This window comes from Labeo rohita, chromosome 5, assembly GCF_022985175.1.
Source record: "Labeo rohita strain BAU-BD-2019 chromosome 5, IGBB_LRoh.1.0, whole genome shotgun sequence".
Taxonomy (NCBI): domain Eukaryota; kingdom Metazoa; phylum Chordata; class Actinopteri; order Cypriniformes; family Cyprinidae; genus Labeo; species Labeo rohita.
In genome coordinates this window covers 30,285,232-30,312,247 of record NC_066873.1, presented here as the reverse complement: position 1 = coordinate 30,312,247, position 27,016 = coordinate 30,285,232, and the positions used below count along the sequence as shown (strand labels likewise).

Here is a 27,016-nt window from a genome sequence, read left to right as displayed (position 1 = left end):
ATATCTGCTTTTACCCTTCAGGCTGACAGTTTAGACTCTGTCTTTAGGTATAATGAGAGTGTTTCAGACTGAGTCAGGAGTAGGATGGTCAATTCTCCATCTGGCCATTGTTAAATGTCATTCATTGTGCCATAACAATGTGAGGAGCATAGACAGGCACTAAATGTCGTGTTCTCACCATGGCTTTCGGAGCTCTTTCCTTAACATCTTCTGACACCAACGGAAAAGAATACCAAACCAAAATACTCACAATACATGGTACATATAAGGGTATTGTAAAGTTAATGCTTGAGTTGATAGAATCTTGGAAACAAAATATGGGTTTCTGTCACATAATATCTGGGATTATCCACCTTTTTGGGCGTAAACATTTGTAAATTTTATGGGTCTGGCTTCAGGGCTCATCCATGTCCAGCCATTTTTAGCTGTTCAAACAGCTTGTTTTGCTGCTTGATATTGCGAATAGGTGTGTCTTACCATATTATTTTAATGTATTGGCTTAATTATGAGCACACTGGTTTGTTGTGCAAACAGTATTACTGTTTACTGCACATTGTTATTCTTCTCGTCATTTCCCTATAGCGGATAATGAACTGGAAGTCTCACCCATAGGCTTACTTCCGTGCTGAAGAAAGAGATGGATGGCGTTTTTAGAAAAATATTTAAATGTATAAGTGCTTTTGAACTTTTTTTTCTTTAAAGATTCCTAAAAATGTATCTTGGTTTCCGCAGAAATATTAAGCAGCGCAACTGATTTTAATATGTATCTTGAGCATCAAATCAGCATATTAGAATGATTTCTAAGCTGATATGTTCTAAAATAATGGTCACCTTAAAAAAAAACCTCTGAATATTTTAAAACGTATCATTAATTTATGGGGAAATGACCATCTACATTTTAATGTCCACTACAGAAATATCGCACATCGTAAAGGTCAGGATTAGTAGTGGGATTACTGCGATATCCGATTGTGTGCTGTCAGAAGGTGTTGTGGATCTTTAAGGACGTCCTGCTATGTATGTAGTTTGTGCTGTACAATTACCTCTGAGCTATTAAAACCCCGGTCCAAAATCAGCTATGCAGCTAGTAATTGATTTTCCAGATCAATACTGTCTAGCCCGGTGCAGCGATATTTAAACAAACCCACAATGATGGTGGGGGACTTTAGACATTGTCTTATTTAAACTGTGCATGCAATAACAAGCTGTTATACTATCATAATTCATTGTAAATCCTGACCTAGGGATCATTAGCGGACAGCATTGCTTATTAAGCAGTTGTTATTTTGAGGACTGCGGGCTGAGGCGTTGTTGGCATGCAGAGCGGATTGTGGACTGCTCACCCTTTCTTGCTCTCTGCCTGCAGCTCAGCTGACAACACACTTTCTTCATCCATCAGAGAAACCAGCACATCAATGTGAGACTTTGCAGAATTAACACCTTATCACTTTCTCCTTCCTTGTCAGTTTCCTTCACGTCTCCCTGCCTGTTGCTGTGTTCTTTTTGTGTTTTCTTGTTTTCTAGTTTTAGTTTGAATACTAATGGTGTGTCAGTGGAAGTATAATCATATTTGTGTATATTATATATAAAAATAATAACGTATAATTATCTTTACGTTGTTAAGATTTAAAGTGATTCCATTCTCTCTGGACATTCTGCCTAACATCTTCATTTGTGTTCCACTGAAAAAAGTCATTCATACAGGTTTGCACTTACATGAGGGTGAGAAATTGATTAAATTTTCATTTTTCAAAATTGCCTCTTATGTTGAGCATGTATTCTTGCATATCTGCCAGAGGTTTTTTTGGTGAATGTCACATACAGGCTCCCTCACTCTTTTCCCCCCTCATCTCTCCCACCAGCCTTAATTAGCATTAATCACTTCTCACACTTCTCGCCTTGTAAAAACTGCCAGCTGCCAATTATCAGTGATTATTCTCATTTAGGTGGGGGAAGGGGATGTGGTGTCAAAAGTTGCGTTCTGATTCACAGGGTTCCTTCGCAGTGTTTACCACTCTCTATGTGCGGACCAGGATATTTCTGTAGAAGTTTAATAAGCAAAATGTATCATTTGGAATCGACTGTCTTTTCAATAGATAATACATTTAGGGTTTTGCGTATAATAAAATATTGTAATTTATATTTATTTATAGTAGTTGAACAATACATCAGCAAGGCTAATATATCGTCGAAAAGTTTTGCAAACATTTAATTTCACAAAACTTGCAGACTTTGTTGAATCCAGCTTGTGAGAACTTGTGAAGTATGTATTTGTATCCTGCACGATCACGTGTACTCTGCATGACAGTCGGCCCGTGCAAATTGAAGGCGGACGATTTGACTTTAAACATCAAACTCATGATTTCAAACTATGTTGCTCTTTATATCCATTTGCCTACTTTCATATTCATGTAATTTTTCACTGTGTGTTGCATGTAAAATGACCATAATTTCCTCATTGGAAGTACGTGTCTCTATATACATTTCTGCAAAACGTAAGAAACAAACCTATATGTACAAATCACTGCAGATTCCAGGTGAGGCAGTAAAACTCCAACTTTTTTTCCTTTTCACACAGAGTTTTGATGAATAAAGGCTAATTTTCACACAATTACTTGCAAAATATTTTACGAATTCAAAACAATTTTAACATCCTGTTAGGGCTGCCCCCTAATAATCAGCAACAAGAAGCTTGGTAGACCAACATTTTATTAGTCGCATAAAAAAAATTATTCAGGAAGTGGCGACGTGTCACGGTCCGTGACGGACAGATCGTTAACGGCTGGTCTGTGTGGTAATAGGATACATTGGGCAGGACATCCAAACACTTACCTGTCATTCATCGACCTCAAATATGGCTTTTTATCTGAAAGATGTGTGTATTAGCAACTTTACATGGCAGTCTAATTGAATTGTCTGTGTGGAAGCTGAATGGTAACACGCTCACTGCATGACAGATAGAGGTGCCTGTACGGTCACTTGTACTTAAAATACTCCCGTCATTTCTGCCCATACAGATAAGACTAATACATCTTTCGAATCTGTAAATACTACATTTTTTGTGTGCACTCACAATAACAATGAAATGTTGTGCTTTTGTAAAATAATTAAAGCAAACACAATGTGCTTTCTGCTGTCTCGGCCTCTGTGAACTTGAGCGTGAACCTTTTGAAACTCTGTGTATACTTGTCTTACAGACATGAAAAATATATCTATATAGAGTGAAATGTCTACTTTTAAAATGAACCAATTCAAATAGAAAACAAATATTCTTAGATTACATAATCAGTATAAAACCTGCATTCACGCATGCACTACTGTGGAGATGATGAGTCGTCGCCAAATTCATCTCTTAAGCCGAAAACAAAGAAAGTACTAGTTTATCAAAAAAAAAAAAAAAAATACTAAAACATTAATGCAGTCTCCTTGCTGTTTTGCCCAGACACACTCATAATTATTATATCTGCTGGCGCCATGGTCACGTATTGAACGTGTCTTTGTGCCACTAGCTGGACGTTTCACTTTGAAACTGCCGCGAAACCTAAGGTAAGGTGTGTAGTTACGGTGTTGCAGAAATATATATACATGCATATACAGTATGTGTGTGTGTATATATATATATATATATATATATATATACACACACACACACACACATATATATATATATATATATATATATATATATATATATATATATATATATATATATATATATATATATATATATATATATATATATATATATATATATATATATGTGTGTGTTTACATTTATATATACATTTATATATAAATACATTTATATATACACATATACATTTATTTATTTTATACATTTTATACATTTCAAATTTGTTTTAAAGATTAACTTTTTACTTACAGACATTGTGGAGTATTCAAGACACTAAAACTCTTTTACATTTTAAATAAATGCTTTTTTTTTTTTTTTTCCCAACTATCCTGTTTAGAATGTCAGTCAATCTTCTTTCTTAGTTTTAATTAAATCCATGACTGAGCTCCATCAAGGTCACATGCCAAGTTTGGATCAATAAAAAAGGACAGACCAAAGACTGAACTGGTTCGATAAATCTATAACATCATAGTCCTCCAGTTGGAATCTTCTGAAATACAGTTGATGTTGCAAAGGGATTATTTTTTCTTAATCTCCCGCCTTTACTTTCTTGTTCTGTACTACAGCACTTCATGGTTTGTCACAGTCACACTTGTTTGATTTCTTTTATAGTAGCAAAGGCTGTGTGCCTTTTTTCAATTTCTCCTCTTGCAATTAGTATTCCTTAGTTTATTTTATTTTTCCTTTTTAACTGTAACTCCCAAGTTTGGTTTATACCATGAAAATTGTGAAATCCAACATTGCATTTTACTGTATTATGCACTATAGCAATATGAACACTATTTAGTGATATTTTTGGGAAAAAAATGTGTAAATGATTACTTGATAAGCTACCACTGATCTCATAGTCTGCATTTCACCCACCTATGCTTTGTAGATTAAATGTTAGAAGGGGGTATCTTGCAGCTGATGCAGAAATGAAACTGACTGCTTGCCATCTGTGTGATGAAACAACATTACTTCTGATAGCAGTGCCATTTTGAAGAAAGTCTCTGAGAAAATGATGTCCAGCTGTGTCAGTGTACCTTTCTGGATGCTCTCATCAGTTGTGGTTAGACATCATATTCCACAAGGTTAAATGTGCTTTGAGGGAAAAATCTGTTGCAGCGTTGACTTACAATTCTGCTGTAAAATGTCAGTCGATGAGTGGTGGCAGGTGGAGTTGGATATGAAGTGAAAGATGCATTAAGGTTGGGCTGGACCATATGAGATTGCTCGCTCTTTGCCATTTTGGCAACTGATGCACAGCAGATGTGTTAGAGTTTCGGTATCGCATGTCTGCTCTGTCATGATTGTCACTGTCCATAAATATAATATGACTATGAAAATTGTCTGCTGGGAAAAATATTCTGTATGATTGATGGTTACGGAGAAGATTCTGCTCACAACTTAGACCAAGACATTGAGGGTGATGTCATATTTAATAACCTAAATGGTGAGCATAAATGGATTACAGTGCTAAGAGATGCAATTGTATTCATTCTTCTGTTCTGTACACACAAAGGGTTTGCTTTAGACAGCCTGAGCACCAAGACACATATTGTCTTAGTAACTTTAATGAGAACTCAAGGGAGAGCTGACCTCTCATTTTCTCTCACGTGAGGCCTATATACAATGCTTTTAAAAAGATGAGATTTAGAAATCTGTGATGTTAATGTTCCCCAAACAAATTTGAACTGAAAAAATAATTTGAGTATTTTATTATTTTTTTATTTTTATTTTTGCACCTTTTTTTTGTTCTACAGACTACAGTCATGGCCATAAACATCGGCACCCTTGCAATTCTGTCAGAAAATGCAACGCTTCTCTCAGAAAATTGTTCCAATTGCAAATGTTTTGGTATTCACATGCATATTGTTTTTGTTTGCACTGCAAAAACACAAAAAAACAAAGAAGAAAATTCAAACTTGTTAAAATTTCACACAGACCTCAAAAATGGTCTGGACAAAATTACTGGCACCTTGTCAAAATTGTAAGAAATAATTGCTTTTCAAGCATGTGATGCTCCTGTAATTTGTATTTTAGACACACCTGTGGCAAGTAACAGGTGTGGGCAATATAGTAATCACACTTGCAACCAGTTAAAATGGAGAAAAGTTGACTCAATCTTTGTGTTGTGTTTCACACTGAGCATGGAGAAACGAAAGAAGTGTAAAGAGTTGTCTGTGGATTTGAGAAAAAAATTGTGGAAAAACATGGACACTCTCAAGGCTACAAGTCCATCTCCAGAGATCTTAATGTTCTGGTGTCCACTGTGTGTAATATCATCAAGAGGTTTACAGCCCATGGCACTGTAGCTAACCTTGCTGGATGTGGACGGAAGAACAAAATTAATGAAAAATTACAACAAAGGATTGTTCGACTGGTGGATAAAGAACCTAGATTAACTTCCCAACAAATGCAGACACAGGGTACAACAGTGTCAGCTCACACTATAATTTGAGGGTGCACAAAAAAAAAGTTGTCCAAATGAAGTTCTTAGCAATGCATATTACTTATCAAAAATTAAGTTTTAATATATTTACGGTAGGAAATTTACAAAATATCTTTATGGAACATGAACGTTACTTAAAATCCTAAAGATTTTTGGCATAAAATCGATAATTTTGACCCATATAATGTATTGTTGGCTATTGCCACAAATATACCCGTGCAACTTAAGACTGGTTTGTGTTTGAGGGTCACACATACTAGATGTCTATCAATTAGATGGCAGCCTTGTTTTCAGGATCAGCATACTAGGATCTACTACTGAATCGGTTTGATATTCTGCTCCCTGCTCCGTGAACATGGGTCCAAGTTTTGCTACTTTTTCTGAATAATGGCTTCAACTGTGATGCTAAAGTGCTGCAATATTGAAACTCTGTACCGCGATTTGTTTACGTTTCGATATTGGGAGGTGTAATTGCTTGAGAGAAAGGAGAATGTAATTGACTTTATTACATTAAACCAGCAGATTAATGAAGTGACAACGTTTTTCTTTTTCTCATTTAAAGATCATTAGATTATTTCTTCCACTGCCGTCTTAGAACGTAGCACATTATGGTGGGTTAAGTGGCTTATATTCATATTTTTTGATACATGATAGCCTTAATGACTGAATTAAGAATTACAATTGGCTACAGTGTGGCAAATGGATCTGAAATTGCTCTGTATATGTATATCATCATTTTAATGGTGACTCATGAAATGCTGTAAGTGCATTTGCATGGTTAGATTATTATTATTATTTTTTTTAGAACACTTGATTGAGTTTTTTTTTCTCTTCATGGCTTAATGCACACATAATTTGGCTTATGGTGTTGTTCAGAAGTGAGCAGAGCATGCTGTGGCAATGATAACTCTGTAGCAAGGACTTTACGTTGTAGAACTAGCACAAAATTGGTCTCATTGGTTATTTTCATAGCTAAAAGAGATTTATCTGCTCGTTCTCATGCATGGTATTAAAGAAGATTGATCAGAGTGAGCCTGTGTTTGGGTTTATAGGTCATTTCCCTCTGGATCTTTCACTAGCCCTTGAGAGCCCTCGTATCACCACATGGTAAATAAATCAGCCTGTGCAACTTCCCTCTAAAGAGATTTAATTTACCTCACAACCAGTGAGCTGGAGAGAGCCGTTTTACTCACCTGCCGATTAAAGGGAGGCTATAGCCACAAAACAATGAACTGAGGTAGAACGAATTCAAGAAAAAGGTAATGTCTTTTGAGAATAGCATTCACTCTGTTTTTGCTCTTTGTAGTCAAAATCAGAGGTTAGAATACAAGACACAAAAGTTATGCCTAGTATTTGTAGAACAAATGAAGCAGCCAGTGCACCAAATACACCACTTCATTATTCACATAAAACTGCCTGAACATTTAGTCATTATTAATGAGCCAGTCAAACTCTCTCAGCTTCTGCAGAGAAGTAAGACGCGTTTGTCCTCCCTTTCCATTAGCCGTGTCAAAATAGCCAAACCAACTGTCTATTCTTTTACAATGCATCAGCTTTGTTTTTGGATTATTGTAAGGACTCTGTTGGGTTTTATTTATGAAACAAATATTAATGATAGTACAGAGAGATTTTTAAAGCATTATTTTTAGGTACTATACAGCAGGCAGTATAAGCGATTGAGATGGAATTGGATTATGTGTGCTGATTGCATTTTTAAAGTTTTGTGACCCGTTTCATGTTCATATTAAATGAATGCATTTCTTTGTATTATTACTCAAAGAGTGCTGACTATGAAGGCATAAAATGATTCAAATTCAGTTCTTGTGCATGCAAAGACTAAGATGAGCCAGAGGACTCATGGTTTGATTTTATGTTGATAGGATAATAGCCGCTCCTGTATCTCATTTGCTCATATTTAGTTTCATTTCATTTGTATTTTATTGCAAGGGATCTTATTTCTTATGGTGGTATTTGATTTGACTGGATTTTATTTCATAGCTTAGATTGGGTTTAATTTATTTTCTAAAAAAAATCCCTTCAAATTCTTTCTTTCGACATCAACTACTATCCATTGAATAAAGAACCCAAAATATATTTCTGCACACTCTGTACAGTATTTTTTGCCCTTTATTTTTTACAGGAAAGAAAGTCAGTAGCTGCTGTAACAATACTCTCTGTGCTAATATAAAACATGTCTAATGTTATGCATGAGGCAGAAGATGAGGGTAATTGTTCTCAGAGAGAGTTTCTTTTAGAATACAGCTTTTCTTCTTCACCACTTAACATTTAATTTATTATTCACTTTTCTCCCTGCAAATGACAGTAGTTTCAATTTAATGAATTTTCTTATCTCATCTTTCTTTTAGAGGATTGCTAATGCAATATGCGAATAGATATCTGTAAGGTGGGGTTGCATCTGAATTTGCAATGTCGCATTTGATTTTAAGCTCCATTGTGCATCTTTTATGTAACTGCTTTGAATATAGTATCTTATCTAGATGATGAAAAATGAAAGCCATTGGAGGGCCCAAGCTATATAGTCATTCTCATTTATTGTTACTTTAAGAAATCTCTTGAAGAGCATATCAGTTATTTAATTGATATTATTCAATATTGTTTCATATCTAGAATTTCATTTGTGATTATATCGGTATGCAACATGAAGCAGAAAGCAAATTCAATCATCAAACATTTCTCATTCGCCAATGTAATTAATCTAGTCGCTCTTTGAGGGTTCTCAGACCCCACTTACTTCTTGTAGTGACCTGTTTAGGAATACCACAGATAAACTCTCTGGGAAATTACACTCTTGACTCTGTATCATTATTAGTTAGAAAAGTAGAGGCTATAGAGCGCTGTATCTTTTTCCCTTAACAAGCTCACAAACAATACAGAGCTCTTAAAGATGCTTAAAAACGGCTATTTCAGATTCGCCAAAGTCTGATATCCACAGTGGACATCGTTAGTTGCACCGTAGATGGCAAGATACGAAAAGCGAGTAGTGGCATGTTCTTGATGTTATTGTTTTAGCCACTAAAGGCACACCCAAACCTGGCTTAGCTTTGAGGATTGTTGATGCAGCAGTGCTTTTTGTCCCGGATCTCTTCTGCTAGTCTGGTTTGATGGCTTCTAGCGCCTGGAGAGCAGATGGGCATCAGTGCCATCTAAGGTAAATGTGAGAGGGGCTGAGGGAGCCAGCAACCTCCTCTCTGTCACTGCAGACAAATCTGAGAGCTAATGTTGCTGATAAGGTAAAATGACACCTGTAATGAATGCCCAACAATGAAAAAGTGTGACCGGAGTGCTGAATGTGTGGAATTGAGAGTGGAGTTGGATCTGTGAAGTAGAGAGAGAGAGAAAACAAGTGAGTGAAGGAGAATGCCTCAAGTACTGGCTGCTTTTCACACGTTTGACCATACGCTCAGCTAGAGAAACAACTTTCTTAAAATGCAGCCCACATCCGTTAGTAGAAAACTGGAACTAAAACAAAAACTCCTCCTACAAAGGTCTTTAAGTGAAAAGAGGCGTGCTGAACTTGTTTTGTGGAGGAAATGTTGTCTGCCAAGCTCATTTGAATGTGCAGAGCTGCTTGTGGTTCTTGTGGGTTGTACTTTTATAACTTACAATGTCAACAGGGTTAGTTTATAGTTCTTATCAAAGCTATCCAAGTGATCGTGAGTTTAACCTATTGCATGACATGCAGAGCTACCATTTGGAGTAGCAATTGCAAACCAAAGGCAGTTAAGCAGGTTTTAATTGGTCCTTGAAAATATTATGATTGGCTTTTGTTAAACCTGTAAAAAATGACGTTTCAAGGTCACTGCTTAGTCCTAATTGAAGTTAGGAAGTAGTATAAAGGCAGTTTTCACGCATATTTCATAAATTAATTGTATTCTTTAGCACAATGTAAAAAACAGAGATATTTGAAAAAGAACTCTGATCAAAATTGGAGATAGATACATCCAAGTTATTGGCATTAATCTGGCACCTTATGCTAATTTCCCTTAATTATATGCCAAACCCTATTTAACTGGCAGCATTCCTCAAATTTTCACTTAGATTGCAAGATGGGGGCCGGCTCTAAGGTGACTGAAACCCTGCATTACGTTGCTCAGATGAAAGCCAAAGGGATGACCCTTTCAGCCATTGCAAGAGATGCTGGTCATTCCAAATCTATGATCACAGTAACCCTAATTCATTCAATTTTCCCCCAAAAGGCTGGTGGTCCACGTAAGACAAATGCACGAGAAGACAGGATAATGCAGAGACTCTCAATGTGGAATCGGTTCAGCACTGCAGCTGGATTTGCTCTACATTTCAGTTCTGAACAGGGTAAGGATCTGAAAGCTCACTCCTGCAGTGACCAAGTCTCTCATCAGCAGAAAGAATCAAGAGGCTAAGCTCACCTTTGCTGATGGGAAACATTTTGTTCGCCATTAAACTCGGGAAAGACTGAACCCCAAGTGTGTAAATAAGTCAGTGAACTGTGGAGGAGGAAGTGTCATGGTTTAGGGGTTTTCTGCAGCAGGAGTTGGACCCCTTGTAAAGCTACATGGCAGAGTGAATGCAAATGTTTATCACAACCTCTTTCAGCAACTTGAAGTTCCTTCCCTGCTAGAATCTCCCAATCAGCCTGCAATTTTCATGCAAGACAGTGCTCCCGTCACACTGCAAAATGGGTGAAGCTGTTCCTTGAAGCTAAGAACATTGAAATAATGAAATGGCCGGCCGGATTTAGTCCTGATCTAAATCTGATTGAAAATTCTTTGTGATAGTTATGGCTAAGAAAGCCACTACTGTCACCAAACTATGAAAGAGAATGGAAGAAGAGTGGACCAAGATCACACCAGCACAGTCTAAGAAACTAGTAATTTCCTTTAGCTGCGGATGTGCTGAAGTCAGTCAAAGCAAGGGCCTCTACACTACACGACTGCTGTATCCCTCCAAAATTTTTGTTGTAATATTCTTTCATACCACAGTGGTTACTGTTCTTTAATTTCATTATTGTGTTTTCCACAAAATAAAGGTTTTCATTGAAATGCCTTGGATATTTTGAAGATTAACAATATTTCAGGGAAAAAAAAAAATCAAGTATTTATGCATTCTGTACTGTGTGTGTGTATGCATGTATGTACGGGATTTAACAAATAGGGGAAAACATTTTATATTTTATTTTGCATTTTGAATGAACAGCATTTTTTCTTTGTTCTCAAAAGAAAGTGTTATGTTTGACAATTTGGATGGTAGTGAAACGTGTGCAGTATATAAAACTCATTGTAAAAGGTGTATATTTATACAACAGTGCTTGTTTCTCTCAGTTTCACTTATTAAGGCATTTCCATCAAATGTAGTACACTTGTAAATGAACTGTTTGTTGTTGTTTCTTTAAAAGTGAGTCATTTGTAATTACCATTGCAGTTAAAGTACCAATAAAGTACCAATACAGAAGTTTTTTTCCTTTTTTAAGTCTGCCATTATCTCCACCAATAACCGATTACTAGATTAATCATCACTGGCAAAAATCCAATAATTTATTGGGTTTCATCAATTGGTGAAGTGCCTGAAAATGGTCTGCTGTCATTATACAGTACAAGAGTGGCCATATTCCATATTAAAGCTTAGATGCAAGCAGCCATTTGTCGTGGTCATTTTAAATTGTGGAGGAGCTGAGCCTGGTTTGTCTCTTCCTATCAACCTCCAAGTCTATGTCCTTCATTAAAACCTGTCATGCCCTTCACCAGTCATGCCACCAACAGGTACTAGATCTTGAAAGTTCATCCTGTCATTTGGCTGCTGCTTTCAGTGCAGAATGTATGTACTGACAACAGTGACATCCAAGTAGCATTCCATAACTTTCTGCTTTTACTGTCAGTAACTTGCAGAGACAGCATGTCAGCTTCGTCCACAAGGTCCATATGCTCATCTCAGTCGTCTTATTGCAGTCGCAATCTTTTTGTTCCTTGTCACATTAGTGAAAGATGCAGGACATCTTCCACTTATCTTCCAAACTCACTGATTGCATCAGAATTTAGACTCTCCTTTCTGAAGCCCTGTCTGGGCTGATACATTTTTTTTCGCTGGACATTAGTGGTCTATTCCATCTTCTACTCAATTTAACTCTTGTTTAATCCCAGTTTGTACTGTATGCTTTGGCTGCTGTGCTTTAGATAATTGTAGTTCTGTTTCCTAAGATGTTGAAATTATACAGCTTGTCACAGTCTGGCCAGAAACCAGCTGAAAATGTTGATACTTATCAAAATGGAAATGGAGTGTCTCTCATCTAAGCATGATAGAATCACCATCTCAGCATGAGTGGGATGTTAATTGCCTTGAAAGCATTTTTTTTTTTAGTGGTAATATGTCAGAAAGTTTGTTAAGCTTGGATGTATAGAATAATTTGAGATGTCATGTGCTCTAAAGATCTTCATCAAATAATCATAGAGTCCAGTGGATCGCTTAATTCATTCACTGTAACAAGATCTCTGGTTTCAAAACAAGGTGATTCCATACAGTTCTTCTTCCATAAGTATTTCCCAACCTAGGGCCCTATGATTTCCGCAGTGTCGAAAACGAGGACAGAATCACGGAATCCAGTCAGAAAAATGGAATTTACTGTATAACGCGAAGTATCTTGGAATTTGTCAAATTGTGAATGAAATAAATCAGAAGAAAGCTAGTACACTTACATCAAAATGCAATATGGGCTAGTGTCTGTGAAATATGAAGCCACAAAAATTCTATTTAAATATAGAATGGCCACTGATGTTCGCTGTGTTTTTTAGCCTCTGCCACCCCAAAATATGACTACGTGAACACATAAACAATCTCTAGAACTGCTCTGAGTCACTTCATGAGCATTTTACAGTTTTTTTTTGTTTTTGTTTGTTTTGAGAATTTGTTTAATAAAATAGTTTTTTGTTAAATTTTTAATACATTGCTGTTAAATTGTGTAAGTTTCATGTTTTCAATTAATTAGAAATGCTTTTTGATTAATTTTTTAAAATGTAACCATTAAAACAGTTAAAAAAATTTAATTTTAAAAATCTAAAAAACAGAAACCAGAAAAAATTAAAATGGAAAAAATAATGAAATTTAGGAAAAAATAAAATAAAGAGTTTTACAGTGCCCTACCAACCATGATCTTCATCTCCTGATATAGTAAATATCAAAGCAAAAAAAAAAAAAAAAAAAAAAACTTTTTCTCCGATTGATTGGTTCATGCTGCATTCATTTATTCTGGTGGGATTTTCACCCAACTAGAAATGTTCAATATCTGCACAGCCAGATTTTTCACAGTTTTAAAATTTGTCAAACACATACCTTTTGACATGCCCCACAGCATTCATCTGATCTTGTCAGTTAAGATTTTTGTTTTACCAAACCCTTCATGTGTAGCGCTTCAGTGAATTTGACGGTGAGCATGCCAATTGGGAATGAGGTGGCATTTTTCCATTGTTTTGGTGAATTGTAAAAATTAAACTTGGGAATTGTCATTTTTGTCCAGACCTGCAGGGTATCAGGGTGTCACCTGCTGGTAAAAAAAAATAAAAAAATAAAAAAATAACCAAAAATAAATGTATGCCACTGATTCTTGAGACATGGGACAAAACATGTCCAGCAATTATAACTGCTATTATATATGAAAATATTTTTAATTATAAATGTTATGAAGAATTAATAATAGAATGTATTTAACACAATTATCCCCTTCAATTTAAATTCATCATTATTATATAAAATATATGACACTTGTTTTCTTCACTACATCAAAAACAGTGTGTCCAGAGAAAGGTTCAATCGTTCATAAGCAATAAAATAGATAAAAATGTTTTTAATGATGCAAAAGAGCCTGTTTTATCAAAAGCAACACTTACCTCATATCAAAGCAAGGTTATTTTTCAAGGACACATGCGTGTTTCATAAGGTTTCAAACTTGTGTCCAAACTTTTTGTCAATACCGTCAGACATTAATTAAAATGTAGAAAAAATATATCAAAGTATATCAAAGGCATCTGTCACTCTAACTTGACACCCTTGCCACATTCCACCTCTGCAGAGTACATCAGTGTCAGACAGGCTCTAGTTAAATAGTTTTAGAATATTTTAAATCCTAATGTTGATATTTCCTGTCACAATCATGATACGTCAACGCTGTCTTCCAGTTTCTGAAAAAATTATTTAAAAATGTTTAGATCATTTTATTCTCCTGAAGCAGGTTCTATTGGCATCTAGCATCAACAGAGAAAACAAAAAGTCTACTACATGAACTCCATTTGTTTTGCAAAAGAAATGCCAAATTTGTCAACACCGTCAGATGTCAGTACCCTATATTTTTCTGACAGAGTTCACATTCAACGTGAAGTCACCATATTTTTGATTTTTTTTTTTTTTAAAAAAGAGAGTTGAATAAAAGCATAGCTCAGTAGCTTAGTACATGTAAGATACAAAAATGTAGTTTCATTTTTTTTCAATATTTCATCCTGTTTTGTCCCACTTCTCAAGTATCAGTGATGCTTACATTTTACAGGGATAGTTCACTCATAATTCAGTGCAATCTCTGTGTATAACTACCTTTAACCTTATGCCTGGATTTAATTGACATCACTGCTGTTTCATAGTGAAAACCAGCTGAAAAGTTTAATATTTACTAGAACCATAATGACATTTATTTATGAGGATCATATGCAGTTTAAAGTTTTAGGTTGAATTTAGGTTAAAAATTGTAGTGCTTCAGTAAGTGATTCTGGGATCTTTAATCATTTTAATCTTGTTTAATCATTTTAATGATAATAATATTTTTCCTAATTGTTAATCAGAACTCTCTTCCATATTTTTACTTGATCTCTGTAGAGAGAGAGGGAGAGAGAGAGAGAGAGAGAGAGAGAGAGACAGAGAGAGAGTGTACATGCATACGTGATTGAGTGAACAGAAGGAGGGATATTTGAGACTTCAATTATAACCCAAAAGCCTCCCTCCCTTTTCAGCTCCTTCTCACTTCCCCTCTCTCACACTTCCTTTCCCTTTCTCTCACTCTCATCCTTTCACCTTAGCTGGGATTATCTTGACACTTTCTGACACTTCTGCCTTAAAATTCTCAGCTTGCTGAAATCCAACAGAGTGCTCACCATGTAAACCCCCCCATGCTCACTTGTACACACACTCTCCTCCTCTCGTGTCAAAGCCTCTTCACAAATCCATGAGAGGCTTGGGTGTGAAAATAAAGCACATGGTTTTAAAGGGCAGGGGCTTTTGATGCATGTGCTGAAACAGTGATGTGTAACTACATCAAGTGGCTACTTGGTGATGAGGATTCATGTGTCAAATGCATTTCCATGTAACCCACTTCCACCAGCCAAGCTGCTTTCTATGTGCTTTCATTACAGGAAGCCGGAGAGGCCAAAATAGCTGGCATGGGAATTGCTGACACATTATGAGCTATTTGGAAATGTGCTTTATGAGATTATTAGAACTAGAGGTTTAGTGTTGCACTGACTCATAATGACAACATTCAAGCATCATCAACATGTTGTGTTTGTACAGAAGAAATGCTGCTATACCGACATATAAAAGTCAAAATTTTATTTATTTTTTTCAGAAGATCCATTTACTTTATTCGTATGGAATATTCCATTTGTAGTCAGAATTTTTTTGTTTTAGGTTTTAGGTGGATTAAATGAATTAAGATTTTTAGAATTAAGAAATCTGCAGGAAAATATAGGGCAGAGTTAAAACAGAAATCCAGCAGGGAAAAAATAAATACAGTAAGTCATCACTGTCGTAAAGGCTAAAACTCACTAGAGACAGGCAAGGCTGCAAATTAACAATCATAATAGAGGATATCATGCTATATGTAATGAACTGAGAGATGAGTTGAAAGCAAAAAATGCACAAAATAAACAACACTAAAGAAACAACACATAGTGCTCTGGGGAGCTTGTGCGATGCCGCCTCACCTCATGGTTTGCAGTTTTTGTAAGAGTGTGATAAACACACATCATTATGCATTTTTCACAGTCTTTACTGAAATGTACATCATTATATGAATCGCCTGAATTCGTTTATTATGCAACTCTTTACCTCTTCCCTGTCTGCTAACTATTTTGCAAACTGTGGACGTTCATTGCAGAGGCTGAATTAAAATTAACTAGCATAATGAGAAAATGAATGACTTATTGGTGGCTTGCTTGTTAGAGTCATTAGTACTTGCGTTTATGCTCATCTATCATAGGAGAAGCAGCCAGAATTGGCTTTGCTGTTTTTATAGAGCATGGATTGTTCCAATTATCCATTACCTTTTATTGCAGTAAGTGTGCAGGCACTGCTAAAAGGATAAGGCCAACAATTAGCACTCTGGGAATCAGTGTGAACTCAAACCCAGTTAGAGATATGCATGAGCCCATTAACCTCTACACCCCCTTTCATTCTTTTATACTTCATTACTGTTCCTCATTGAATTTGCACATGGGAAGGTGTTTATAATTGGGCGTGTTTTACGATGGTCGACTGTATTGTTTTGTCTTGCTGCTGAACTTGATGTGGACTGAATCCTAGAAGATAAACTCTAGGATTAGTTACACATGATTTACCCATACTCGTATTGTTTTCCATACAAATGACAAAAATGCACCAAAGACCATGCAAAGGTTTTGTGCATTGTTAGGCATGTTACTTTAAAAAAGTAATCAGTGTAGTTACTAGTTACTTTTCACAAATAGTAACTTAGTAACTGAGTTACATCATTAAAAAAGTAACTAATTACCAGGGAAAGTAACTATTGTGTTCAAATATTTCAAATAACTTGGATGTTAAATAAATGAAATGGACACTAAATAGAATGAATTATTATTACAAAACATTGTACACATTATTTTAATGTTGCCGTGGGACAATGTCAAAGACACCAATCAAACTGAATAAATTATTGTAAATATTATCAACCGGACACCTTGGGAATAGGATCACTATTGGCTAGTAAATTTTTGATAATTTAGCATTAAACTTTAGTAGTTAGAATAACCATATATGAATGCATATTTGTCATGCTAACTGAACTTTGCACTGTTGGTTGTGTTTAAGAGATTGTTTGTCATTTAGTGTTTCTATAAAGAAGGGAAAAAACTAAAAATAATACTGATAAGATAACAAAACTACTACTAAGGATTAATGAGCTGCTGCATGAATAATATTCACATTGTCTGGGTTCGCTCAAACTGATTTGCTGAAATCAAAACAGGGACGATAATAGGTGAGTGCCAGCCAATGAGATTGCCGTTTGCTCATTAGTTCCGCCTACTGCCAGACATCTCATTATCTAGAGAAAGGATCAGTAATTTAAAAAAAAAAAAAAAAAAAAAAAAAAAGTAAAAATTCATATACTTTTTAACCATGTTGGAAAGGTCACGTAGGTGGAAGTACCGAACCTGTGTTTACAAAGCGAATGTGCAAAGAAAGTCAAACGTTCTTTACAAAAAAGGTTAAACAAAGATGTCGGACGATTTTGAAGTTGGAGGAGAAAATGAGATGTTTTCGCCCTACCCAAGCTTTTTGAACCAAAGTACACAGACAAGTAACTAACCGCATGTGACCTGTCCAACATGATTACACAATGTGTGAAGTCGTAGACGTGCAGCTCAGAGCTAGTGCAAGATGAGCATTTGTGGTTAAAAAGTATATACTTTATATATATATATATATATATATATGTATAATGTATATTATGTATATGTGTGTAATTTATTTTGTTTTTAAATGGGGGGAAAAAACAGACAGCAACAATATGAGCGTAAATAAATAAATAATGACAGAGTTTTCATTTATGGGTGAACTGTCTCTTTAAAATGCCTTTCACTGTATTGTTGAACCGGCAGTAATCACTAGTCATGTAATTGCTTCTATATATACGCTGACAAAGTGAAAGTACAAAGTGATCTTGCATATTCACCTATTGGCCTGTAATGTAAAAGGGCATTTTTAAGCCGCTCTGCTGTACTAATAAATTGATGGTATCAGTTTTGTACAGATCAATACAGGTTTGCATTTAGATGACAGAGCAAGAGGTCAAAAATCTAAACATACTGATAAGAATTGGTTTTAACCTTCACCTTGTGTTCCATTTACTTTATTATAATAACTCCTATATCTGCTCTTTCCTGCATAATTGCTGCTTATAGCTTTTAAAACTTTCAAAGTGTTTTGTGGATTATTATTTCATCATATTTTTTTTTTGCTAAAGTTTAGTACGTTGCTGTGTCTGATTCATGTTTAATTCATTGCAAGGCAGTTTGGGTGAAATAAAGTTTAGGCTCTCTTCACAGCAACAGCTGGCAGATGGATCTGGAGTCATTTCAGGTTATTCCTTCTATTCATCACTGAAATTTGTACACCGGATGTGAGGGATTTTTGCTGGTGAAGAAAGGACCAGACTATTCATAAAGAAGTGTTCTTCTAATACTACAATCAAATGAGAGAAATACCATGTGACGCTGAGGGCAGACATTTGCATGAATTGAAAATAAGCAAATACAGCAGGGCAATGCATGTATTAAGCATTGCTTTTAAAGATTGGCAGATCTACAAGGAAGAATAATGAATTCCGTCCAAAAGGTTGCGGCTGCCTTTTCTACCATTGACCCTCTATAGCGGAGGGAAGTGATGTCGTTGTATTCAGCTCATGAAACAATTTTCATCTTGTCACCCACCTATCTGCAACACTGCACAGTGGGATTGTGTCCTCCTTTCTCCCTTTATCTTGTGAGCAGAATACAGTGGATATTGATGGTTTTACACAATGGAAGTGACCTGATGGCATGTGATTGAACCACAGGCCTGTTTTATTAAAATTCATTTGTTATCCCGACCAAGCTTTTGGAAGTGCGTATGCATGGAATGAACTGAAAAAAGGTTGAGCTGTGATTCTTTCTAAAATTGTGCTGTTTTTGCCCCCCGTAATGAACCGAGAAAACAGCTAAGAACTGATTTTGACACCAAAGATGGTCACTCAAGGTCTTATCACCCTCTCCATGAGGAAGTTGAGATTTTAGTCACAGGTGACAAAGCATCCAGAAGTCATGAAGAATCTAAAGTTAAAAATGCTGATGTAATTCTATGTTGTTTTCCAGGGAATCTGTCTACCTCTGCTCTGTGCAACCAAGACAAATTCCTGTCGGCTGTGAGACTGCCAGCAAACATCTGCAGAGGCAGAGTAACATTTCAGTTTGAATTATTTAGAGTGAGCTCCATGTTTTGTACCTTGAACTTTGAAACCTAGTGTAATATTGTGCATCTAAGATTTCCTGCTTTTGCCTTCTTACCCATGGGGTGATCTGTGACATTCCCGTGACATCCCTAGTGTGACTTTCCTTTTCCGCTTGGTGATTCTGCAAATAGCCCCGAATGCACTTCACCGTGAACTAGGTATCACCCACCTGGGAGTATAACTCTGAATAATGCCATTTGTTTCTTTGCTGCTTCTTCAAAGCTGTTTTTCTATACTCAGAAATGGAGCGTTCAGCACCGAACGTTTTTTTAATTGGAGGTTAAAGTGCCGTTGGCATGTTTTGTTTTATACATCATTATCGTGTCCACTCTTCAGCAATTTTGCCCCTCTTAAAAGCTTGTCTAGAAAATCATGTAAGATGAGGGGAATGCTGCTCTCTGCTTTTCTCTTAATCACAGTGCATTTGTCTAAAGATTGTAGTTGAGTAGCGGAGACCAGGGGCAATTGTAACACTAAATTTCTTCACAAACAAGCTAGACAGATGACACTTGAACGCAGCTCTGCACAGTGACTGCAATTAAATCGCCGGAGGTCACCGGGTCACTCTGCTGTGGGTTTTTATTAGTCGATTATGTGGTAGTATCTAGCTGTATGAGGTGGTGGTTTATTGTCTGCGCTTGCTGCACTACCAGTTAGGGTTTTTTTCTGTTTCATGTTATAATTAAGTTTGCATTCAGTATGGGGTATTCTTTAATGTTTTTTTTATTTTTTATTTTAAGAAATTTCTTCTGCTCACCAAGCCTGCATTTATTGATTCAAAATACATCGAAAGCAGTAATATTGTGAAATATTTTTATTATTTAAAATAACTGCTTTCTATTTGAATATATTTTAAGATGTAATTTATTCCTGTGAGTATTCCTACATTTTTTGCATCATTACTCCAGTCTTCAGTATCACATGAAAATGTATAGAAATTAATACTTTTATTTAGCAAAGATGCTTTAAATTGATCAATAGTGATGCTAAAGACATTTGTAATGTTACAAAAGAGTTCAGTTTCAGATAAATGCTGTTCTGAAGTTTCTATTCATCAAAGAAACCTGAAAAAAATCTACTCAGCTGTTTTCAACATGATAATAAATATATATATTTTTTTTATTCTAATCAGAATATTAGAATGATTTCTGAAGGATCATGTGACTGAAGTAATGATGCTAAAAATTCAGCTTTGAAATCACAGAAATAAATTACATTTAAAAATGTATTTAAATAGAAAAGTTATTTTAATTGTACTGTTTTTGCTTATTTTTACTTTGGATCAAATGAATACCAGCTTGGTAGCTTGAGCAGAAGAGACTTCTTTAAAAAAAAAAACATTAAAAATCGTACTTTTCAAAAACTTTTGACTGGTAGTGTATTTGATCACAAATACAGTAAAAAGTTAAACTGAAATAAAATTTTTTTTAGAATTTAAAATGACTGTTTTCTTATTATATACCGTATTTTTTTAGCAGCCACCACTCTAGTCCTCAATGTCATATGATCCTTCATAAATCATTCTGTATGTGCTGATTTAGTGCTCAAGAAACATTTCTCATTCTCATTATCATCAATGGTGGAAAACCATTGTGCTGCTTAATATTTTTGTGGAAACATCTTTTATAAAAATAATTTTTGTAACATAATAAGTATCTTTACTGTCATTTTGAAACAATTTTAAAGCATCCTTGCTGAATAAAAATATTAATTTATATAAAAACATTTTGAAGTTTTGAACAGTAGTGTATGTTCTCTTGCAGTATCTACATTATTAAAATGTGTGTGTGTATGCATACATTCTTTTTCCATTTCACATGACAGCAAATGTAGGAGGTGGTAAAAAATGAAAGTCTTATTAGATTTCAGTGGGCAGAGCTGAATTAGCTGCTCGTTTAATGGCTTTCATGGGATTTTACACATCTGACAGACTTTGCAGTATTTAAAACTATATATGGCTGGTCTCTCATGGGTGGAGAGTTTTATCCAGAGTGTCAGAGATGGTGTATGCAATTGCAATTAAGATGGCATACATGGCAAGTAAATATCTCCAAATAAAATCTTAATTCCCTTTCATCCTTAACACCGCCTTTATCGCTCTTATATCGCTTCTCTCTATCTCTATTGGTCTGTCTGCTGTTTTATTCTCCTATCCTTTAAAAAGAATGATAGCAGAAAGAAAGAAAAATAAAACAAACACTCGGCCCAAGGAAGAGTGCTCTCACTTTCTTCTGCACTAAGATGCATTTTAGCTCATCAGTCAAACACAAAGCAATCAGTCGCACTTTCTTCCATCGCTAATTCTTTTATTCTTTTCATCACAAAAGCGCTCAGGGAAAGCTAATGCGTTTTTAAAGTAGAAAATGGCTTGAATTGTTTTAGTGGAATTGTCTCTTTGGCGTTGAGTTTAAAATCAATGGGAAGCTCAGAACATTCCCAGAGGAAAAGCAGTGCATGTACAAACCTGAAACTGTATTAAATGCAGACCATGTTGAGAAGTTTATTTTTTGGTATTATTTTTCATTAGATAATTAAGTACAAAGGCACACATGCAAATGATGTGTCTGGGGTGTTCATCGATTAAAAAAAATGCCATAAAATTAAGTTTATGAGTTTAAATTAAAAAGTGTGTTAGAGAAGCATACTCATTTCTGCGTTAATTGATTTCACAGGAGCTGTCAGTGATGCCCTTGCTGATTCTCTGTCATCTGTTGGTGGGACATTACCTCACTTCCTGCAAGAGCCCGAGGATGCTTACATAATCAAAAACAACCCAATCAAGCTGCGCTGCCGTGCGACTCCTGCCCTGCAGATCTTCTTCAAATGTAACGGGGAATGGGTCCATCAGAACCAGCATACCGCACAAGAGTACATGGATCAAAACACTGGTAAGACACATATGATCATGCTGCTGCCGTCCACCTAATCATTTCTTTCCAAAATATATTTAAAGGGGTCATCGGATGCCCAATTTCCACAAGTTGATATGATTCTTTAGGGTCTTCATTTAAAAGTCTATAACATGCTATAACACGCTCTATAACATACCAATTTCTCAATGGTAGTGTAAAAAACACATTTTTTACCTTGCCAAAATCAGCTCTGCAAAAATCAACCTGTTCTGGTTGAGATTGCTTTAAATGTTAATGAGCTGTGCTCGCCCCGCCCCTCTCTTCTCTCTGTGGAGTGACAAGCCTGTTTACTTTTAGCCACGAACTTGCTAACTAGCACATTATTAGGAAAGGCGATTGCAAAGATTCATAATAAAAAACCCTTATACTCACTTCTGCTGTAAGTGAAGCTGGATCACGAATGATTTGCGCAAACATAGATGCATTTGTTTAGATCTGGAGGTGCTTTCCCTTCACAAACAAATGTAATCCATTGCATCTTCAGCGGCTCAGATGTCGAGAGTAAATGAAGACCACTACGTTCATTATTACATCCAACAACACAACACCTCAATCATTTAGGAGCCATTCTTGTCTACGTCCCTGTTCTGGCATCGAAACAATGGTGATTGGACTGTTACTGCTCATTCAATGTGGGTCTAAGGTAAGACGCCAGTGGGAGCAGCCTCTGTCAGTGTCATCACACAGACAAGATGCTGAGAATGGCTTGATTTGAAAAAGGGGAAATTATTTTTACAGATTAAATAAAAACCACTGGGTGGATTTTTATCTTTATAGGGTGGTTGTGTACACACACTGCCAACACACGTTTATGTTCAAGCAACATGTAAAAGTGAACTTTGCATCCGATGACCCCTTTAATGTATGTCCATACAGGCCTATAGGTTCACCTCCAGTTCAGATTCACTTTAAGGCTTAGTTCACTTCAAGAATAAAAATTTTCCTGAAAATTTACAAATCCACATGTCATCCAAGATGTTCATGTCTGTCTTTCTTCAGCTGCGAAGAAATTACGTTTTTTGAGAAAAACATTCCAGGATTTTTCTCCATATAGTGGACTTCAATAGGAGCAAAAAGGTAGTGTAGGCTGAAAAACTCAATCTCATTTTCTGCTCCAACTTAAAAATCATCCAACATTGTTGTTTAAAACTTTTCTTGTAAAGGGCGTTTGACTTGTTTTGCACGTTTGTATTCCACCTACATAATATGTCACCTTTCGAGCTTTTGCAAGAAGAATTTGTGGTTAAAAAGGATACAAATTTATAAAAAAATGACGGATTGTTTCACTACGTAAGACACTTACACTCTTAAAAATAAAGGTGCTTTGAAAGGTTCTTCACAGTGATGCCATTGAAGAACCATTTTTGGTTCCACAAAAAACCATTAGCCGCGTTTCCACTATCGGGCCAAACCGCTCTCTTTGCTTAACCGTTCCATTCCGTGCCAATCCGGGCCAGTCAGCATGGATACGGTTTCATTTTCCACTGTGGTGCTGATAACGGAACTCTTTGGAATGTAAATACAAATACGTCAGTCGTGCCTTGGTAACGCGATTGTAATGTAAACAGCAATATGGACGATGATCAGATAAAAAGGAAAAACTCTTGGCGCAAAAAATGAAATAAACAGAAGGCAACGACAGGTATAACGTTACCAACAAATGCTGAGGGGATATGCATGCCAAAGGAGACGGACACAGAAGGTAAAATTCCTTTAGAAAAATACCACATTTATTGACAGCATTAATGCATGAGCTATGAACACAGCATAGCTGTTTACTTGGCTGTTTGATCAAATAGCGCGCTTCCGCTTAGAATACACACTCTATCAGCACATTTAGCACAGTTGTCTAACCGTGCCGAGAATTCCAGGCTGAGAACGGTTTGTAATCGTGCCGTGCCGTACCAGGCTCAGGTGGAAGCACAACTGGAACTGTACCTGACCGTTCTAAGAACACAAAGATTCTTCAGATGTTAAAGGTTCTTTGTGGAACCATGTAGACAAAAAAGGTTCTTCTATGGCATTGTGACCTTCAACCCAATTTTTTTTAATTTCTTTTCAACTGGAGAGAGAAAGACATGAACATCTTGAATAACATGGGGGTAAGTAAATTATCAGGAAATTGTTATTCTAAAAGTGAACTAATCCTTTAAATCTGTTACCTGTTAGATCCTTAATGAATCTTTTCCCCTTTTTCTATATTTTTCTGTTTTGTATTTTACTTTTTATGAAAAAGCTAAAAAAAAACAAGGAATGAATATAATAAATGGACATTTAATTAGGCAGTTTGTTAATTTTGTTAACTGTATTCATTGTTATATAATCTGAGAAGTTTATTCCATAAATTGCTTCAGAATGTATCACCATCTTCACACTACAGCTGGTTATTTCCCAGTTAGTCTGTATCACAGGAGAGATTTAGATGCTCATTGTGATATTCTCATGAATAAATAAAGTTCACGGTTGGGGTGATTTGGCAATGCGATATTATATCGACATCTGTCATGATACAATAACATTGAGATTCTTTATTGTTACTATGGCTGTTGTGAATCGGAATTGTAGTCTGTTTGTTTACTTGTTTCTTATTCAACTACACTGGGTGTCAGTGCTTTGCACAGATGTATTTTTAGCCTGTTCAGAGTCTGGATTTTGGTTGAATATAAATAATTGAGCATGCAATGACCAGTGCTAAAATATGAATCTTTTATTTGTCTAAAAATATGAATAAAAATATAGCTAAAAATATCTCATTTTTGTTTTTCCTCACCTCTACTTGTCAGCTGTTGTACTGTTTTGTAAGTTCTGCAAAATTCATTTCATGTTTCCTTGGCAGCTTGTCAGCTATAATAGTGTCCAGCAGGATGAATTACAGGAACTGTCAGAGGTACACACTTGGCAGTGCATTGATTAGAGGATTTCAGCTTTTGTATTACCAAAAAATAAAAACCTAATCCACCAGCTTCTCTGAAGCACACCATGATTAGTCCACATAGGTGTTTGCCTCACATGAAGGCTATGTGCCAGGAAAAGCCTCTTAATTGCTTCTGGAAGTTCATTATTGTGTGATTGCTGTGCTGTGAAATTGTTGAGGGCATGATAATGGGAAAATGAAAAATCACAACAAATTATTTTTTCGTACTACATATGGGAAAAGTCAGAGAAGTTTAGGCAAACTTGCTTGTCACCATGTCACATTCGGTAGATGCGTTGCCAAACAAAATGCTATGTTCAAAAATGACTTTAATAACGCAATTATTTTAATACATATTCCGATATGGGTGTATTCAGTTGGTGGCTAAAGACAGGAAGAGGACGCTACAGTGAGCATGTAATCACTGAAATGAATGTCTCAAGATGTCTGAATTTCTGCTTTTACATTGATTATATGCTCAGAAATTGGCCTGGAAAGCCGCACTGTCTCTTCCCTGTCCTTTGGCCACAGTGAAGAATGAGGTGACTTATGGTTTAGGTGGTGATTTCATCTGGTGATCTGCCAGACCGATTTATCACAGATTTTCTGCTTTCTAATCTCAGTTTCATCTCGATACTGTACATACATGCTCAAGACTTTGCAACATGTTTTCGTGTCCCTGTTTCTGCACCCTTGAGCATTTGCATTTCACGTGTCTCTGCACACAGATTCATCATACTGTTGCTCTCAGAGGACATATCATCATTACAAATATAAGTCAGGTTGAGTGGTCATAAATGAACAACTGTAGCAGTCACATTTTATGAGCGAAATAATAGCATCCAAGAGGTTCTGGACGTCACATGCTCATTCCACTAAATGTTTCGCTTCCTTTTCTAGCTTGCTATCTTTTGTGCAATAGATTTACAGCAGATTTTTAGGACAGGTTGGTTACCATTCCTTGCTCCCCTTTTGCTCTGTCCAGCTACAATATGGAAAGCAGTAATTTCCTCCCCTGAGAATATACTTCCCCCATTACCAGGTTCACTGCCTGCAGTGTTGCCAAGGCGATGAAATGTATCAGTCTGGGCCCAAGTGGATTTGCAATTAGAAGAGCCAGAGGAAGTCTCCATTCGGCCAATCGCATTGCCAGCTTTACATCAGTGCTAAACTCATAACCAGCGATAACGACATCCTTTATAGCACCCCACCATGCCACCATAATGGATGACAAAAACGGGGATTGGATTAGAAGGACGCTAATCAGAGCCACAGATCTACAAAGAATTGGATTTTATTGATTAGAGCATGGGTCTTCAATGTCATCGCAAGCGCAAGATAAGATCTCTTATTTACCAGGCATACAGATAAGCAGCAACACATTGCCCTTGAGTTTAGACCAGGTGAAGATCGAGAGATACCAGTCCAAACCTGTTGGACGAAAGCCTGAACTGAAACTTTCGTACTTTTAGTTTTTGGATTTTGTTTGCTATTGTAGGAACAAATTAAGATCACGTAGCCAGTTTTGTTTTTCATTCTAGCTTATGTTGGGAACAGAAAACAGTCGACAGAAGGGCAGCAGAAGGGGCTGTCATGTTTATAGCTGATAAATATAGCTGATTTTCTCCTTGGTAAATAAACAAATGGATGACAGTGTTGATCAGCTCAAATGTGTGTCTTTATCTAATTCATTTAAAGTTTTCCCTTGGTGCATATTTCTCTAAAACTGTTCTCAAATGGGTTCAGGCACAAGTAGGGATGTGACAAAAATGTTTAATAATGGCAGAAAGTTAGTTTTATTAATAATTTACTCATGTCATAAATGTCAGTGTTTTATTGCAGATACATTTTTGTTTTACAACACAAT

At 36.0% G+C, this 27,016-nt stretch overlaps 1 protein-coding gene across 2 annotated transcripts in view; it reads left to right on the top strand.

The window, feature by feature from the left end:
• The window catches only part of unc5db (unc-5 netrin receptor Db), a 167,671-nt gene that overhangs the window by 58,884 nt on the left and 81,771 nt on the right, over nt 1-27,016 (top strand). For both annotated transcript variants that reach the window (XM_051110440.1, XM_051110439.1), the window contains exon 2: nt 21,996-22,211. In XM_051110440.1, coding sequence (XP_050966397.1) covers nt 21,996-22,211 — 216 coding nt within the window. The remainder of the gene's footprint in view (nt 1-21,995; nt 22,212-27,016) is intronic.